Source organism: Eumetopias jubatus, unplaced genomic scaffold, assembly GCF_037043125.1.
Source record: "Eumetopias jubatus isolate StellerSeaLion01/CBP00866 unplaced genomic scaffold, mEumJub1_p1.0 scaffold_13, whole genome shotgun sequence".
Lineage (NCBI taxonomy): Eukaryota > Metazoa > Chordata > Mammalia > Carnivora > Otariidae > Eumetopias > Eumetopias jubatus.
The window spans coordinates 32,951,827-32,972,322 of record NW_028274819.1 but is presented as its reverse complement, the minus strand read 5'-3'; the positions used below and the strand labels follow the sequence as shown (position 1 = coordinate 32,972,322).

General features: G+C 40.1%; 1 protein-coding gene across 1 annotated transcript in view; it reads right to left on the bottom strand.

Annotated features, from left to right (window-relative positions):
* LGR4 (leucine rich repeat containing G protein-coupled receptor 4) overlaps positions 1-20,496 on the bottom strand; it is a 104,336-nt gene that overhangs the window by 16,178 nt on the left and 67,662 nt on the right. The window contains exons 3-6 of the mRNA XM_028117690.2: positions 10,728-10,799; positions 9,407-9,478; positions 1,406-1,621; positions 466-537 (exon numbers count right to left, since the gene is read on the bottom strand). Coding sequence (XP_027973491.1) covers positions 466-537; positions 1,406-1,621; positions 9,407-9,478; positions 10,728-10,799 — 432 coding nt within the window. The remainder of the gene's footprint in view (positions 1-465; positions 538-1,405; positions 1,622-9,406; positions 9,479-10,727; positions 10,800-20,496) is intronic.

The window sequence follows — 20,496 nt, the reverse complement described above, 5'->3', positions numbered from 1 at the left end:
GTATCCTAAGCAAAATGGAAAAGTTTATTTCATTTAGCATATAAGAAAGCAGAGAAAATATTTAAACCTAGGGTTAATAATTCAGTAAGGCAAATGAAATCATGGAAAAAAACAAAAAAAGATTTTTTTCCCAGAATTAATTTTATAAGGTTCAATGTTCCAAAACTGTCATACATTTTAACAAAACCAAAATTTTTGAGAAAGTAGACAGACAGCCCGGCAGATTGAGCTGCATTTTACACGTACTTTTGAAAGAAATATCAAGTCTAAACTTGTGCACCATTTTTAGCCATAAACTGAGATTAGTATTCCTAACTGTGTTATTTGATGGCAAGAATTTAGTCATGTATTTAAGCCAAATAATAGTGAATTGAACTCAAGACCATTATTTTTCCCTTTTCTGCAAGGAAATACAAAATTCCATCAATATCACAACGTAACCATCTGAAATACAAATCAACTTACAAGGTCTCCAGGTTATCTAGTCCATCGAAACAGTGCTGACCCAAGTTTTTAATTTTATTGTTATGAAGATGCCTATGGAAAAAAGCATCGAAATGACTTTTACATCACCCAACAGCAACTATTATAATGTTTTATGCGTCTAAATTGGCTTTTAAAGGAACCATGTAAACATTTCAGCCTTTGACTAATGAACAACAAATAGCAGGTATCTCTTGATCTAGGCTACACAGACTCGGATTCACTGAACATGGAATGCCAATGGAAAAGGAAAGGATCTCTCGTGGAAAAATGGTACGCATATTGAAGATTCTTTACTATTTACCCATATCAGAAGAAAAGCTCTGGTGAGCCTTTCACTCTGTGAAGTGACATTTTTGGTGAGCTCCCCCTGTGAGGAAGTGAGGGAACCAGCATGGAGGGAAGCACATCACTTTACACCAGTGAGAGTGAGTAACAGATTTTAAAAGAAATGCCATTTTTTTATGTCCAAGTTTTCAAAGATTAAAACACAGAGAATTATATACTCTTTGAGCAGACAAACTGGTCAAAAAATGAAATATCACTGAAACTTATTTTCTGTGAGCTCCTGAAAATAATGCCCCTTCTTTTAACACTGAATGCATTGCTGGTACACAAGTAAAAGCTGTCCAAGTATTTGCTGAGGGTCCCAATTTCTTCTTATGATTACAAAAGGCCACATATCTTAGAAAGATTCAACAGTGATTGGATGTTAATTTTTTAATTATCCTATCTTGTATTTTTAAAAGTCAGCACATCCAATTTTGTTTAAAAAAAAAAAAAAAAGGCAACTTCCCCAAACAGGTATCTCTTCGGAAGCATAATCAAAAATGTGGTACTTTCATAATAATTTGTCACAAGAAATCTGCTTTTGGCCGCTAATTCACACAAACATATGGTATTTAAAGGGAATGATACTTACAGAACTACCAGGCTTGAAAGATTGGTAAATGCATAGTCAGGGATGCTTGAGATTTTGTTGAGAGCCAAGGTCAGTGCCTGCAGAGTCGGCAGATTGCTGAGGGGATGCACGGGCACCTCCGTCAAGCTGTTGTCATCCAGCCACAGATGTCGTAACTGAGCGAGCCCCTCAAAACTGTCCTCGGGGACTGAGGTAATATGGTTGGCATCCAAACGCCTGACAGAAACAGAAACAACCATGTTCAGGAACGAATTCTAGCAGAATGAGCCAAATCACACACAACTCTCAGTTTTCAAAACAGAAAGGAGTTACCAAAATAACCAGTCATGGCAGTCCTTATGTCTTCAATTTCTCTAGAAAGTCTCATAAACTCTAACAACTTTACTAAGACCATAGTGTGGAAGTCCGTTCTTTCCCTTCCTACATAACAAAGGGATGAATGCAAATCTCAGTCTCTCAAGAGTCTTTGGCTAAGAGTAACTATAGCAAGACGATTTTTTTTTTTAAAGAAAACTCAGAAAGTTCAAGCTAGAATTTTATGTTTCAGAATCTATTTAAATCAAAAGTACAAAAAAAGAGAAGAAACTAAGCTGAGTAAATAAGCTACTGTCCTTAAAATTTTACATCACAACTAATATCTGATATTAAATTTAACCACTATTTTGACTTGGAACTGAGGGGAAAAAATAAGGAAATATTTACCCCCAAAAAATGTTTACAGCAAGAGATTATTAACAATCATTATTACACCACCAGCCAAGTTAAAACTATAGGTGTCATGTACTGGTCAAATAACCCTCTCCTCTTCTCTTAGCACCAAGTTCAAAATTAACAGTTACTAAGAAAAGACAAACTGTCCACAGGAAAAATTAAACAGCTACTCTGGTCAATGTTATTGTGGCCTTAGGGTTTCTTTAAATTTTTCCCAAAATTCTGAAATTAAAGACACCTTGCTAATAGGATTACTCACACTTAAAATTAAATCCCCATCTAAAAATCTGGAAAATAATGTCCTAAGTATTATTATCAGTGTAATTGGGCATAACTGTTGGAATAATCCCTTTTTGACACAAAGACAACCTGATATTAATATGATGAAGGCCAGGCAAATCACAACTGTCTTCATGAATCCCTTGATGATATAACTTCACTACTTAAATTCATACCTTTCAGGTGTGGACTTCTTTGGTGAAAATCAGGGAACACAAAAAATGTGAAAAGTCAAAATGACAGCATATTTTTAAAGACATGGATTTTGGCAGCTGTCGAGATCAGGAATTTCTGACTTTTAGAGGGGTGCCTATGCCTTCTGTTGCCTTACGCTGCTCCAGCTTCAGGTCTGCCATAATTGCCCCTTTCCCCTCCAGGCAAATGCTGAGCCCTGCACCCAACCACCTGCTCCAGCCTCAGATTAGCAGGGGTTAAAGACCCTTGGTCCTGGTGAGAATCTGATGGTAGCTTCTTTTTGATAAAGTCGAGATAAGCACTAAAGAGGACAGCACAGGGAACTGAGCAGCTAACTTAAGAATTCATTTAGGAACAGACATTTTTAGGCTGTTTATTCCTTAGACTCTCTAGCACCCATCCCTGAGAAGAGACAAGCATCCTTTATATACAGACTGGCAAAGTCCTGGCTATGGAGCTGCTTAGGAGATTTGCTTTAATGTGTGGGTATTATTCTTTCTCTCTCCCTCCTCTCTCTCTCTCTCTCTCTCTCTCTCACACACACACACACACACACACACGCATACACAATCTTGAGGAACTCCCACTCAGGGAAAGAGAGACACTGGACATATAATCAACCATATAATGTAACTAAATATTTAATGCAATTAAATTCTACTTGTAGTTGATTTAATTATCTGCAATTCATTCAACACATCTAAACTGAGCATCTTGTTAGGCACAAAAGATAAAAATGATGAACACATACATGTGGCCTATCCTCATGAGACTGACATTCTAAAGGAGAATGACCCACAATACAATACACTTTAAAAGTGATTAACACATTAACTTAAGAAGTGCTATGAAATAAATAAACAGGGTCATGAGATAAAGACCAACAGGGACTAAGGGGGAAGGGTAGCTACTTAAAATGCACTGGTCAGGAAAAGCACCTCTAAAAAGGTGCTATTCAAACTGAAATCCAGAGGGCAGAGATTCAGCAGAAACCAGTGCGGTGTGGTCCCAGCAACTCCCAGAAGATCAGTGATCAGAACACAAGTGGAAGGTGTGGAGGGTCCAGCGAGACATAGGGGATGCAAACAGGGACCAAGTTATATAGACCTGGTAGGCCAGGCAAGGGGTTTGGATTGTACCTTAATTGTACAAACTGAAGTCCCTTTCCAGTTTCTCAGCATTAGAGCAGTTCAAAAGTTTAAATTGCTTATGTTATCTTATTGATGATAATGTGCATTCATATTCAACAAAATAATGAGCAAGGCTCGCCCACATATGCACACAACACTCTACTGAAATTAAGCCCTCTCTATAAAAGCGTTTCATTAAGATGTGGTAAAATACTATAAAGATAGCTATCTGTACCTTTTAAGCATAATTTCAGTATTATATACACCACTTATGCTCCTGCAGAATTCTGTACCATGTACTCATAGAAAAGAGATGGCCTTTGATTAGGGCAAGATATCCAGGCAAGTTTTGAGCTAAGATAGTAATGAAACTATCTTCTTCTTTTTTTTTTTTAAAAGATTTTATTTATTTATTTGACAGAGAGAGACACAGCGAGAGAGGGAACACAAACAGGGGGAGTGGGAGAGGGAGAAGCAGGCTCCTTGCAGAGCAGGGAGCCGATGTGGGACTCGATCCCAGGACCCCGGGATCATGACCCAAGCCGAAGGCAGTCGCTTAACCGACTGAGCCACTCAGGCGCCCAATGAAACTACCTTCTGTGCAAAATAGTAATACAACAATAAACACACGATTTCCCCTGTGCTAAAAACTTCCCCAAATTGTAAAGTCACCCATAAGTAAGAGATCAAAAGGAAGAACTCTGGAAAAATGAGACACTTAAATAAGAAGCTAAATGAGGCAAAGGATTTGTGGTGACTCAGTGGTTAATCTTTACACCTCAATTCACATGCGGATGTTAGGGGTACACTCATAAATGTAAAGAGTTTGCCCCTACACCAAGATGAATGTTTCACAGAGAAACTGTCTTAGAATTACGGCTTTGTACCAATAACCTACACATTTAATATTCATCCTAACTAAGAGACCAAGAAAATACTATCACTGGTTCAGTAGATGCATGAAAAGCATCAGATATCTCACGTGGGTAGATAACGTGGGCTTGTTTAATGTAATCTACCCTTGAAATGCCATCTGGCAAGAAAGAACTATTACTTTAAGTGTACTTTAGTTGTTAAAGGGTTAACATTGTATTAACTGAATTCCCTTACTATTTTTGTCTTTAAAATGTGCTTCTCTTCCCTATTCTCAAAAGCCTGTTTTATATCTTACTGAGACTCGATACTTTTTTCCTTGCCCTAAATGAAATTACAATAACAAATAATCCCATATGCAGATTTCACTGATGAATGTCTGTTATCAACATCTATTCTGTGTAATCAAAAGCTTTCCCTTTTTTTCTCTACTTCTAACTTACCAGTAATGTATATATAATAATATTATATTTTGTTACCAGTTTCAAGTATAAATTGTTAAGATAATACATTATTGTGGAAAACCTAGGAAATTTAGTCTTTGAAATCATCCTTTACTATTCAATAGAAGTGTGATCCAATTTAAGGGGAAAAGAATCCAGTGGAGCAAATCCTGACATGTCATTTTAATAGCCTGTTCAGATAATGCTTTAGCCATTTTCGTGGCTTTGTGGAAGGCTGTTGTGCTACCTTTGTACTAACACTGACAATTCACTTTCAGGTTTTATAGTCATCCTCACACCCTCGGCATCAAACCACTTCTGGTCAATTTCAACCCCAAACGAACTTTGCTCCTTATAAGCACTACAGAACCACAAGGAAATCTTTCTTCTAACTCGGGTCTGAAGATCAGATTTGCAAACTGAACAAGTGCCGATAAGACTGTTTTACACCGGGACAGAATTTCAATTGTATCTAACTTGACTGCTACACCCACTATGCTAACAAACCCATGTACATTTCCTTTTTAAGTAAAACAGGCCTGACACTTAGCTCCTTGTATTTCTGATGCAGATAAAAACATCCCAATGCCCTTTTTAAAAAAAAATGGTTTGCTTTGACTCCTCTCCACCCCCACCCCCATCCCAATTTTGGAGATAATTTAAACTATGCAATTCGCTCCATGAATGATGAGCACAACATCCTTTTTTAAAAATATTATTTAAGAGGGAGAAACCTACTGTGAAAAACACTTTAAATCATCTAAATTATCAATAAATGTCATGTGGACGTTAATGTGCTTATTGACCACAATCTATTTGTATGTGTTCTTAGTAGTTTTTCTGTTCTAAAACCCAAAAGATTTTAGCTTTGTCTTTTTCAACCTTCCAACTAGATAAAAGGACTGAATATTTTGATCATTTTAGTGTTGGGAAATGAGAACAATTCTGTATGAAGTTCTTGAAGTAAAATGAATTCTGAAGAAGCACAAGAAAATGACTATTTAAAATATCTAATGAATTTGGCTCTGATGGAGGTAAAAGGACTCCCTCTGTGTACATCTGTCCAAGGTCAGAAATGGTGTAGAGGTGACACAGTCACATGTCTATGAAGGAACTCATTCCAGTTGATACACTGGAGTCTACTCAGACTCTACTCAAGTAGTTAAGGCAAATAATGAATCCTATGTTCCACAACTTGGCCTTGTGGCAAAAGTAGCTATTTAATATATTTCTACCTTAAATTAAACTTCTATTTAAACTAGAAATTAGGGGCTTCTGGGTGGCTCAGTCAGTTAAGCGTCTGCCTTTGGCTCAGGTCATGATCCCAGAGTCCCAGGATCGAGCCCTGCATCTGGCTCCCCGCTCAGCGGAGAGCCTGCTTCTCCCTCTGCCCCTCACCCTGCTCGTTGCTGTCTCTCTCTCTTACTCTCTCTTTCTCTCAAATAAATAAATCTTTAAAAAAATAAAAATTAAAATTAAAAAATAAATTAGAAATTAAATGGTGAATGCGTCGGATACTCCTTTTTTATGACCTTAGATACATTTTAAAGTTTAACCTCTACAGTGTATAATATGCTTTATAGTACGTATTTTTTTAAAGATTTATTTATTTGAGAGAGAATGAGAGCGCACGCAAGCAGGGGCAGAGGGAGAGGGAGAGAATCTCCAGCAAACTCCATGCTGAGCACAGAGCGTGACATGGGGCTTGATCTCACGACCCCAAGATCATGACCTGAGCCTAAATCAAGAGTCAGACGCCCAATCAACTGAGCCACCCAGGCACCCCTTTATTAGTATATGTTTTTATTTTCACATTAACTAGGAGATTATCTAATCTAAATGAAAAGGTAATCTTTTCCAGTGATGTGTTTTGGGTGCAGTTAAAAATGGTTTTATAGGGGCACCTGGGTGGCTCAGTTGGTTAAGCATCTGCCTTCAGCTCAGGTCATGATCTCAGGGTCCTGGGATCGAGTCCCACATCGGGCTCCCTGCTCAGCGGGGAGCCTGCTTTTGAGTCCCACATCAAGCTCCCTGCTCAGCGGGGAGCCTGCTTCTCCCTCTGCCACTCCCCCTGCTTGTGCTCTGTCAAATAAATAAATAAAATCTTTAAAAAAATGGTTTTAGGGGTGCCTCGGTGGCTCAGTCATTAGGCGTCTGCCTTCGGCTCAGGTCATGGTCCCAGGGTCCTGGGATCAAGCCCCGCATTGGGCTCCATTGGAAGCCTGCTTCTCCCTCTCCCACTCCCTCTGCATGTGTTCCCTCTCTCACTCTCTCTGTGTCAAATAAATAAATAAAAGCTTTTTAAAAAATGGTTTTACATCAGCAAGCAGAGACAAGCAGTTCAATCATTTTCAATCAAGTCTTCTACTATAGGCGTGTCCTACAAAAGCATACATTTAAAGTTATTTCAAAGGGCAACAACAACAAAAAAAAAACGTATGGGACAGATTAGATTACACAACTACATGATATAGTTAAAACCTAATTTTGTAATCCAGAACAGGTACATGTGCTAACTATTACAAGTTTTTATTCAGAGTGATTCTCAAAACTTCCATGCACATGAGAATTTCCTGGGGCAATTTTTAAAAATATAGCTTGCTAGATCTTCCCTTTAAAGAGAAAATACCATTACTTCTAGGATATGGCCTACGGGTCTGCATTGCAGGTGGTCAAAGTGCCACAATTTCACAAACTACACCTTCCTCCCACTGTATTTGGAATTAGGACATGAGCCGAAACAATGTACATTGGTATTTGTTATTCTAGTAGAATGACAAACTAACCAAGTTCCTTGTTTTAATGAATCCTTTTTTCATTACTTTCAAACATTCCCATCACCTAGTTATGTAAATTGGGTAAACTAAAAATCGAAAGAAAGCACTGATAAAATATATCATTATTACTATTGGCAGATTCCACAAATGTTTCTTGAACACCTACTACATGTCAGATATTGTTACAAGTGCTTTTCATGCATTCAAGTATATGACAAGTAATGAGCATACTACTGTATGGAGAATTTTAAATAACTTGCATAACTTCACACAGCTAGTAAGTGGCAAAGTGGGGATCCCAAACCAGACAAACCTGATAAAAACGCTAACAGTGTTTCCTAATCTTGGCAAAAAGCAAATTGCAATAATCACATGCATCAGTTCAGTGCTTCTTACTCTTTTTCCGGAAGATGTCCCTTGAGACAGAGGAACTGGATCTTCCAGTCCCAAAGATGAGAAAAACTAAAGTTGTAGTCCTAACAGCACTAGTTTATAACATTCATTCTAGTCATTAACAAATATGTTTATTTAATATAAAAATTGGTTGTTTCTTCAAAATCTTCCATGGATTTTTCATGGCCCCGGTGATACCATTGGCGGGTACTTACCTAATCCACCCGCCGGAGGGGGAAGGGAGGTATGGGTTTGTGTATCAAAACAGTGGAAGCAGTGACCACTGTCCTCCAGGTTCATATACACGCAGATACACACACACACACACACACACACACACACACACACACACACACACGGGAAAGAATGCAAAAAAGGACAAAGTGAAGTGATATATGAAAAACTTTTGGGGCGCTTGGGTGGCTCAGTTGGTTGAGCATCTGACTCTTGATTTCGGCTCAGGTCATGATCTCCAGGTTGTGAGACGGAGTCTCTTGCAGGGCTCTAGGCTCAGTGGAGAGTCTGCTTGGGCTTCTCTCTCTCCCTCTGCCTCTGCCCCTCCCCCTACTCACTCTCACTAGCTCGCCCTCTCTTCCTAAAATAAATAAATCTTAAAAAAAAAAAAAAAGCTTTTGAAATTAATGAAAACCAAGCATCTGAACATGGTAAAAACCAAGAATTGAAATCTTGAACACTCCACATAAAACCAAACTCTCCTCAAAAGGAAAAATTTGGGAAGAAGGCAATACAAGAGACTAAGTTACCAACCCCATTGTGAGTTCAGGGTCCACAGATGAATAATTATAATCAATTTGTTCTGATTATCATTACCGCCTAAAAGAGAAACCTCTCTGTAACTGGGACCATCATGGCACAAGACACTAGAACTTCTGTACACACATAACTCTGATTCTAAAGAGGTGAAGATCACCTGCCATATAAAAGCTCCTGGAATTATACCTAGCCGTGTATGCTTGTGACTTTTCTCCCAGCATCTGAGACAAGAGAGGGAGTAAACTGAACCACCTCCTTCTCTCTCTCACCAAAGGGCATTTTGATAACAGCACCTGGCCATCTCCAATTTATCCCAGATGAGAGATTAAATCTCCCCTTTTCCTGGGATTCCAGTTCTTTACACTTTTAGCAGCCAGAGTGGTCTACTAATGATTCAAGAATACAGAAAACCAAAAAGCTACTTACAAAGACTGCAAAGCACTCAGTCCTCGAATGGCTTCACTGGGTACTGTTTTCAACTGATTGTTTTGCAGGGTTCTGGAAGGAAATTTTTGGTTAGTGAATAACAAGCACTTGTTACTATTTTTTCTTAGAAGAATTCAGAGCCATTTCTATCCAAAAAATATTTCCAACGGCAGAAAAGGGGGAGAGATCAAGGTGGAGAGCACCCAAGGAAAGAAAACTGCAAAAAAGCAAGAAGCATTTGCTATAAATCCAGAAATGAGACCTAAGCTGCTATCCCTAAGCCATCTCGTCACACAGACCTCCTGGCAATACACATTTCCAGGGGTGTTTCACTCTCAGGAATTAAGGCACCCTAATTAATGTTCATCACCCTAGGGACTGTTAATGTTAATTAGGAAGCACAGCAAGTTAACTGAGAGGTATAACAAGCAAACCTGTTGGAATCCCTAGTGCCTTTTCAAATTGGAATAAAGCAGAGCCTAGAAATATGGGCATTAGGTCAAGGCAATTCTTCCAAGAAGACAGCAGACCCTGGGCTCTTAGGGAGCACGGACATGCCCTCAGTGAATGGAGGGCCAGAGCAGAAAAGGAGCTGTAGAAGAGAGGCATAGATCAATACTAAAAATGAAATCTTTATTATTTTTGCCTGAAGCCATTTCTAGTCATATTAATAAAATGACTTCTTGACATGAATCATAACCACAGAATGAAGTGGTAAAAGCCACGTAGAACTCCCTGAACCAGAGAAGTCTGGTGACTTGCAGAGGGTTACCCAGCAAAGTACTGGCAGAAATGGGGCTGGCAGTCAGTTTACCTGTTCCCTAATCTGCCATAGTCCAAACCCCTAAACCACTGCCAGGAATTTACTTCCTGGTCCCTCACAGATTCTGTAAATTATAGGCATCTTAATTCCTTTTAGCTTTAAAATGATATTAACATTTTGAGCTTTTGTAAGCCTTTTTTCCCCTTTAGGGTCAGCTAATTCAAAGTTTTTACAGCTATACAATAAGTAGAAACAAAACTCTACCAATAAAGCTTAAATATGATTTTGATTCAATCCATTAGCCCGACAAAAAGCCTAAGACATTCAACTGTAATGCACTGAAGGTCAGAACACCTATTATTTAGAGTTTTAACTTTTGTTATCTAGACCCAAGGTTGCCTAAATCAACCCTCGCCTCCCACACTACCCATTGGCCACTCCTTAAATCTTTTTAATCCTGAACTAAAAGAAACTGTGCTTACCCTAGCTCCAAGCATGTTGACTATGCAAAAAGAAAATACACAGCCAGCTGTGAAACTCTAAAATTGCATTACTTACAGAACTTTGAGTTCTTTCAACCCAGACAAGGCCTTTGGGTGGATAAAAGAAAGGTCGTTGCCAGCCAATCGTCTAGGGGGAAAAAAGTAGCAAGAAGGAAAAAAAAAAGGTAATTTAGGCCCTTAAAAATTCAGAACTCACAATAAACTAATCTGTGATTAAGGCTCTATGTTAAACATTTCTCAAGTCTATCTGACATTAAACATGGACTTAAACCTTTGCTAAAGCGATCCCAAGATTCTTCCAATGAGATAAATGTCTCTAGAATTTTTTTTTAAACTCCCAATACAATAATTCAAACAGGCACATTTTTATTCTGGTGAGGTCAAGCAAGCCAAAACACATTAAACCAAATTAAGTTTGCTATTCATGGTCACTCTCTGCAGCTTGCAGTGTTTTCCAAGTGCCTCATAAATACAGACCACTGGTCAGCAGGCAGGAGTGTTTATACCGATCAGAGCAAACCAGTCTGTTAAGGAGGAATGCCTTCTGGAGGCAAGTCAGCCTGTTATCTCTCCATTACCAAGGGCGGCATTTTCTGTGCAAAAGGGAAGCAAAAAGTGAAAGTCACTGTAAGCATAATTTTCCAAGCAAAGGCATGTGTGTGTATATACACACACATACATACACATGTGTATATATATGCATACACACACACATACATACAAACAGGTGAACTGAAGGAAGGTTTCCAAGCACTGACTTAGAAATGACAGTTGTGTGCCCATATGTTAAGCACAGGACTGTCCCAGTTTCCTGGTTTCACGAGGGGTACTCTCTCAAGCAACAAGATTTTTTATCTGTAATTTTTTTTTAATGCTCTCTCCCTCCTTGTTTCTTAGGATCACATAGTCATCAAGTCATATTAATTTCTCCTTTAAAGGTTCTTTTTTCATTCCTTTCTCTTCTCTCTGCAAGTACCCTGCACCCTGGAGCCTTATTCATCAATTCACTAATTCACTAAAAAGTTTCATTCATTCATTAACAAATAGGAGTGTCTACTAAGCGCCAGGCATAGGACATCTCTTCTTACACTTCCGCCCCCACCCCACTTTCCAATACGCTCCTCTTATACACCCTGATTTTAGGGACACAAGGAAAGCTCCTTCATTTGAAGTCACTGAGGTCTGAAACTCTACCATTCAGATGCATTATTTTCTCTGGAACTCTTTGTCCCAGTTAAAATGCAAATAGCCCTGGAAAGGACAATATATGATCCTTACCTAGCATTAACACAGAAATGTGCCCTGAAGGTGTGTATGGGTGGGGCGGGGGGGGGTGGGGATGCGGGATGCGGGTGGAGAACCAGAGGACTCAGAAACCAAGAATGAGTATATAGAATTATTTCTTCAGTAGCAAGGATCACAACACTGACTTCTCAGGCAACACCACAGGTGTAACACAGGGTTTATGCCCCTAAATGAAATTCCTCCTAAAAAGCCTCTTACCACACACTTTGATCTCACAAGGCACCCTAGCACCTTTCAAGCCTTCCCAAAATCCAGCCTCAAAATAGCTTACTTTGTACCACTAGTCTCTTGGCCTTTTACCTCCTAGGGTTCACCATATGTAAAATGAGGGATTGGAAAAGACAGTTTTAATACCTCCTGAGGGTTAAAAATATTTAAAACTATTTCTCCTTAGCAATCCTCTAGGTTCTAGACTAGTCAGTGTCACCACTTGTCTTTAAATGCTTCACCTCACAACCTCACCTTCGCTCCTTGAATACTCAACTCCAGTGTTACTTCCATGAAGACTTCAGTTCTCATGAACATGCCTCATGTGTAAATTCCTAGAACTCGTAATTAAACACAAGCTACACTCTATTAGTTGTTTCTTGCACATTAGTCTTGTAGGTCAAGTACAAACAGTGCCCAGAACAGGGCATGCATCTCACACTTCTGTTATTACCCACCAACGTGACAACTCATTAGTCAGAAACTTATTTCTCAGAATTTCCCCCTCAAAAATGCCCGCCATTCCAATGCCATAGCATCCCACAGTCTACCTTAGGGCAGGCTTGGTGCAAGCTCTCTCAGGGGACTTTCTATGCCAGATTCACTAACTAAGATTCAGTTGATAATGCTGACAGCTGAAATGGGAGTGTTTAAAAGATCACATTTTAAAAAATCAAATTGTTAAAAAAAAAAAAAAAAATCGAATTCCACCATAAGGGGCAATAGCCTTCTCCCCTCCAGGGCTGCAAGTAATCAGGTGACTATGACTGTTCTTCCAAGTTATCTGAAAGATGTGCCTTAAAGTCTGGGGTGCCTGGCTGGTTCAGTCGGTAGAGCATGTGATTCTTGATCTCTGGGTTATAAATTCTAGGCCCGTGATGGGTGTAGAGATTACTCAAAAATAAAATCTTAAAAAAGTGGGAGGTACCTGGCTGGCTCAGTTGGAAGGGCAAACAACTCTTGATCTCAGGGTTGTAAGTTTGAGCCCCACATTGGACGTAGAGATTACTTAAAATCTTTTAAAAAAGAAGGATTAAAAAAAAAAAGCTCAGGTCTACTAAAAGACAAACACTATAAACAGACCGAAATTGTTGTAGGATTCTTTTTTTTTTTTAATTTATTTATTTGTCAGAGAGAGAGAGAGAGCACAAGCAGCACTGTCAGAGTGGCAGGCAGAGGGAGAAGCAGACTCCCCGCTAAGCACGAAGCCCGATGTGGAGCTCGATCCCAGGACCCTGCGATCATGACCTGAGCCGAAGGCAGACGCTTAACCGACTGAGCCACCCAGGCATCCCTTGTTGTAGGATTCTTAATTTTTTGTCTCTAATATTAGTTTTTAATGTCCCCATATCTATGGGCTTTCCTTGAGGAGTTCAATTTATTATACTAGGGCTCATGAAAGAAGAGTATTTTATAAAATAACAAAGGAAGTGGCAAAATGCAGAGCGCCTGATTACCTATACTTGTCAACAGAAGAGAGTGTTTAACCACATTAGCCAAGATATTTGCTGCCTTTTCCCAAATCTCTGCCCCCTTTATAAGCCAAGGGAAAACTAAAGTAACCTAACTTCAAAAAGTATCCTCTCTTTCTCTACTACCTATTGTTCATAGAAATAACCAAATGAGCTCTCTGCATGCAATTTCTCCTGAAATACAAGCCCACTATCTGGAGAAATAAACACGTGGAGGATGCAGCAGATGGTGATAATGCAGAGTAAGAAGGCACACTATCGTACACTACTACAATTATTTCGTTTCTTACTAGAATAAACATATCACGTGGAGCCTTTAGGAATGCATCAACCCATGCTTCCCAAGCTGCTGTGTTCATGACTAATAAACACAACAGCTTGGAAAAGGCTCTACAGATCCAGCAATCGCATGACCTAAAGTCTCATCCCATTTTGCTTCCTACATGGGTCTGTATTTCTTATCGGAGATGCTGGGGATGCTTCACATCCAAAACCTCAGATCCGGAAGAGAGCAAAGTGAATAAGTAACAGGGTCAGGGACAAAGTTCCAAAAACTCTGAAAGAAAAGAAACCTATGTAATGAGCTCACAGTAGTTGCAGGCACCGAGATACATGGTTTACAGACATTCTTCCATTTTAATCATCTTGTTGCTACGGCCCCGCTTCTCTGAGTCCCTGAGAGGCTGCGTGGCATAAGGCACACGGAAGGGAAATGGAGGAGCCAGCATTCCAGTTCTTGCCTGGCTAGCTTCAATGCTTATTCACGTCAATGCCTCTGGTGTGTCACCAAGAGGTTGGGAAATAATTCCCAGAGAGGTGGAACAGAGTGGACTTGGGCAATAGCCTTGTTTTGAGTATCAACAGCTCCCCCCCAGTAGACTGGAGCTCACAAGCCGGGACGATAGCATTAGGAGCTCAGAACTGCAACTATGGAGGAATTTCCAACAGACCAACAGTGCCATCCTTCCCACAGCAATGGGAAAGGGGGTAAGGATGGGATCCCTGAGTGCTCCCAGGGTGAGGGCAAGCCCTAAACTCACTGGGACTTTACTTAGGACATAGAGTATTCTTGGTTGTGCTTCTTTTAATGCATCTCTCATGGAAAAGAGGTGGCTGGTCCTGAGGAAGGGTCCCCAATTGTCCTCTACTAGCAAAGACCAGCCACTTCCAATTCTATACCTGGGTTTGTCTGTGCTAGACCCAACAGTTTTCTCAAAGTCTCACATCATGAGGATGTACTGGCTGGCCCCAGAAAACCTTTTTATTTTGCTAAATGAGGATATATAGATATCTACTATTACTATTCTTCCAATGGCTGTGAAGACCTAAGGGGGAAATGATCATTAGTGTAAGAACAGAAAGGTGAACATGGTATAATTTTCTGTGTGCTAAGGGTACAGGGTCCCAGGCATCACTTCTTTCTCATCTATACCCTGTAGCTCCTGTCTCCAAAGACCAAGAGCCTCCTTGCAAGGTTTCAACCCATTCACTCTTTTGCTCTTCCTGCTGTCACCTGAGCTTAAGCCCTCAATTCCCCTCCACCTTCCACTGGCTTACTGCCATGAACCTCCACAAGACTCCTGCCTCAACCACCTAATTATAATACTGTAAGAGCTAAATCTTAAAAAAGCACAACTCTGAGCATTTTCCCAAAGGCTTTTTTCCCCTGCTGACTTAGCTGGAACTTCACTACGGATCCTCTCTTCCTTTCTTAGCTGATTCTGCAACGTTCCCTGTGTCCTACAGTTTAGCACACCGTGCTTTTCCACCTCTGACTCTTTGCTCATAACACTTCCTTCACCTGAAATACCCTGACTCCAGTCTCTGCCAAGTGAAACATTACTCATCATTATTGTCCAAGTTGGATACTACCACAAACATGAAACCATCATGGTATCAGCTTCCTTTGATTCCACTGGTACTTAGACGAAGCTCTCATCGGGCACATCTTCTTTTGCCTCTAGTTACTACAAACTTGTCACATCTCCTTAAGTTGTATGATATGTCCCTTATGGGCAGAGACCAAGTCATATTCATTTTGTATTTTCTCGCATGGGACCTTACGTATAGCAGACACTTGGTATTTGCTGTAATGCCTCAGCGAAGCCCTGGTAGGAGTCTGGATTTGACTGCTACTAAAAGAGTGGGGAAAGCTTCCTGTTTATCTTCTCTTTTCTGCATGTTTTCTCCTCTTGTTTCATTTCTGCTCCCCTACTGCCCTTCACTCTCCTGACAAGAAAGAACTACTTGGCTAGATCTTAAAGTGCTATGGCAACAATTTTCTTTCTTAACATCTGCCGGGAGTACATTTTCTTAGGGAAGGGTAGGGGGTGGACCTTAAACACGGGAACACCAATCCACTGGTCAACAGTATTATCTCAACACACTCTGGGTTGTGCACATGATCACACAAAATTAAAACAAGTCTAGCAGGACTTCAAATGGGGACACAGTCTACCTCAAGGCAACTCCTATTTATTCTGCTTGTTACAACAGTCTCAAAAGCAGAGAGTGCAAAGACAGGGCGGGGAGAGACAGAGAGCGGGTGGAGGAGAGGGAAAGGGCAAGCCATTAGACTTCCGCTCTCCCACTGGATCTGGAACACTTCCAGGAAACAGGATACAAGTGGCTCAGTGTGTAATGTCTTTATGAATCTGTTGTGTGCACATTTATTATTCATAAGGTCCATGGATTCACATTAGCGGCTCTTTCCGGGGAAGCTAGAGTTTTGAATTATATCCTCTCTTCTTAATGCATATGCTACATGATATTTCGATCTGCCATCCGTCCCAGAAGGGGGAAGCAGGAACAGCGCTGGTTATACGGGCACTGGTCAATGGTGGGTATGAACAAGTAGGCCACATTTCAGTATGTAATTCGCGCCAGAGGGTGCATGCTTTCATGAAATGTGCTGAATTAGATTGGGATTTCTTCACTTGGGAAGCAATTTTAAGAAACAAGAGAGGCAACTGTGAAACATAATAAAACAGTTGGTGTTACTTCTCTAAGAAAGGCCTGGATTTAGGTTTCTTCTGGCCTATTACAGAAATTTCATTGTAGCCATTTGGCTGGAATTCTGGCCAAGAACCAGGGGACTCAGAACTATAATCCACACCCTGACTAGACATATGTACCAAGCCGGGAGGAGGGCAGACGAGGGTTCAGTAGCTTCCAGCAGCTGTCATGGGGAGCCTGGCATGGAGAAAGCAGGAGCTGAAGGAACTGCAGCAGTCGGGCCCAAGCCGGAAGCACGTGTGCACACGAACGATTTCTCTAGCATACTACGGAGAGGTTGGGGGTAGAGGACAAAGCCCCCCGTCCATTCGTGTGCCTACCTTCCTTCTGCAGAGGTGGTTACCCGATGGGCTCCCCTACGCTACTGTCAAGGTCTGACATAGAAGTACTTGGCACACCACCCTTCCCTTCTGAGCTATATTCATCTACCCCTTCCACAATGTCTTCTCTCCTCCCTCACCACTTCTTTCTACACCTACGTTTCCCCACCTGACAGATCTTCATTTGAAGCCACACATAGGAACTATCACAGATCGCACCCAAACACGTCCAGGCTGCCTCTCCTGCTCCATTAAATTCTCTCATGCAGGTGGGTCAGCACAGCATCATGCTACATGCATCAAAACTGAACTGGGCAAGTATGGCCACAGGAAACCATCTAACGGGAGGTGAGTGGCATTCTCTTAATACATGTAATTTGAAATCCGCAGGTTCTAAAATGTTGGCAACCATTTTAAAGTAAAAGCAAAAAACGCTGCAACACATACCTCTAATAGAAGTCCTCAACCATATATCTATTTATGTATTAAGGTCCTACTATGTGCTTGGAACTCTGCTGCCTCCTGTGAAAAATAAAGACCTCAAGAGGTGCACTGGTTTCCAGGGATTGATATTTAGTATCAATATATATTGCCAAAAAGTTGGGGCGCCTGGGTGGCTCAGTCTGTTGAACGTTCAACTCTTGGTTTTGGCTCAAGTCATGATCTTAGGGTCATGAGCTCGAGCCCTCTGTCAGGCTCCGTGCTCAGTGGGGGGTCTGCTTGAGTCTCTCCCTCTCCCTCCCGGCTCTGCCCCTCCTGTGTGCTCTCTCTATATATATATACAAAATAAATAAATAAATCTTTAAATATATATATATGTGTGTGTGTATTGACAAAAAGCAGCATAACTGTAGCACCTCTTCATTTTCATTATCCTACTATACTGGCCCTCATTATCACCATCTCCCTATTGTTTTTTTTAAACCGAACAAAGTGCCTCTGTTCCCTTTGTGCCTTGCCCAAGGTCCTATACCACAGCTAAAAATGTAAATCCTAGAAATAAAACAAGATAAATAAGGTAAAATAATGTAAATTCCAGAAACAGAACAATGTTGTTTTGTGTATTTTCTATGAATGGCTTTAAGAGAACCAAAGGATGTAGTTATTTTCTTAGTAAACAGAAGGGCTAATAACTAAATAGCTCCCTTTGGACATTTTTCCTATTAAGGTTAAATAAACTTCATCTGACAGTGTTTTACTCACCCTATTTCTTCACATGCCAGGAAGAGTTTTACATCTTCATATAATTTTATGTAAGTGCACGTAAAAATTGAATGTTTTAAGGACATGCATGTAATAAGAACCCTTATTAGAGAAATTCCCAAGGTTTTTAAAGTAGATTTCCTTCACAGAGAAGAGGAAAATTATTTCATATATCTATTTGAATATACCTACATATATCATAGGTAAAGCAATAAAACCCTGGCAATGGTCACATTTCCTGAGCAGAATTATCCTGACAACCTCTGGCAATAAACACATGCAATATCCACCCATATGAGAAAATATGTTATAGCTTTTAAAAAGTTTTACAACTCACATCTACCCACAAATATTGACTTTCGACTACAGGCCAAGCACCATAGGTTTGGCAAAATAAGTACTGAGTTTTCCCAAGACACTTCTCATTTCATTTCTTTTAAATAAGGATAATTCATTAAATATAAAACTTTAGTGGAATTTAGTTTTTACATAGTCTGATATAGTTTCTGACATCAATAAACTCAAAGTAAGAAAAAGTCCTTTGTTCTAATGTTCCTCCCTCAATTTCAAGCTCAAAAATGTGGTTACCTTCACCAGGTGATACGGAAGTGTGTAACAACAGGCCCTGCCCTTAGAGAAAAGTCAGAGGAGCTGGAGACACAAGTGCACATTGATACACCTTGAGCACAAAATAACAGGGCACTCAAGCCAGCACTTCGTGGAGAGGAACAAAGAAAGTGCAAGAGGAACTTGGAAAAGAAAGACCAGGGAAGGCTTCCGATGGCAGAAAGGGCTCAAAATGGACCCGTATGGAATGCGTAAGGTGTGAAGAGGAGAGAGAGGAAACATGCTTATCAAATACTCATTCATGCCTTCCTGGCAGAGCCTGGTTTGTTCAAATATCACATCCTTCACATGACGCAGCTCCGTGAGTAAATCTTGATTGGTTTTAACCGATCATACTGATCCCATTCCAGTGACTTGGTTTAGAGCTGGACCTGTGAGTCCAGCTCTGGTTACAGGAAGTCTGCTGGGGGTTTCTGGGAAAGGTAGCTTTCTTCCTAAATGGGATGCAGTAGAAGGGATGACTCTCTTCTCTTTCTGGATGCTATCATGTCTAAATATACTAACTAATTGCCCAACCAATAACCATTCTTCCCTTCTTACCTAGTAACAGAACCCTGATTTTGGTCTAGACAACAATATGCCCAATTCAAAAGCCATACTTCCCAGCATCCCATTGTTAAGTGTGCCCATGTAACTAAGTTCTAGACAATGAGATGTGAGCAGAAGTATTATATGGGAGGCTTAAGATGGCTTCTTGAAGCTGACTACTGGGAAATATCCCCCTCTTTCTTTCCTCCTTCATCTTTCCTGTTGTCGAGAACTGGGTCATGATGGCTACAGCTTACGTAGATGGTTATTTTGTGATCTTGACATGGTAGCTATACAATGAGAAGTGCAGAGTATCAGATCCTACATCCCTGCTGACTTTGTGATGTACCATAATAGTTCCCTAGATACGTGTGTGTGTGTGTGTGTGTGTGTGTGTGCGCGCGCACATGCACCTTACATACTTAAGCCATTGTTGTTTGAGATAATGGGTGCTTACTTTTTCTTCTGTTATCTACCTTATCTTTCTAGGCATCCAGATTTTAAAAATCGGATATACTTTATTTTTATGATCATTTTCTTAAAAAGTTAAGTGTGTCTGTGATACAGACTTTTTAGCACCTCCAACATTATCTTCTTTGATATAAACATATAGTCTGAACTAAGAGGTAGTGAAAATACCTATTAGGGGAAAATAATAAACAAATTTCGAATTAAAGGTTCTACTAAAGCATATAATACTATGTTAAACAAGCATGGATTGGTGAAGAATGGACAATACATGGAAGAAATGACTTAGCCTATTTCCTCGCTGGAAATTATATTATGCTAGTAGAAAGGCAAATACATATTCACTTACTTGAAGTCACTACTATTTTTAGTCAAAGAACAAATAATTAGCTTTGATTAAAATACATAAATAAACCAGCAAACTGTGGTTTCAGTTGCTTGTCTACACTTTCTGAATCCCATGTCAAACCTTTTAACAATGAACTGCTTGATTCTCCTGCTTGATTTCCCCTGAGTACCTGACTTATCAAACCCAAAATGTGAGTACACCCCATGTTTCATCACCTCTACTTCTTTTTTTTTTTTTAAAGATTTTATTTATTTATTTATTTGAGAGAGAGAGAGAGAGCATGAGAGCGGGGAGGGTCAGAGGGAGAAGCAGACTCCCTGCTGAGCAGGG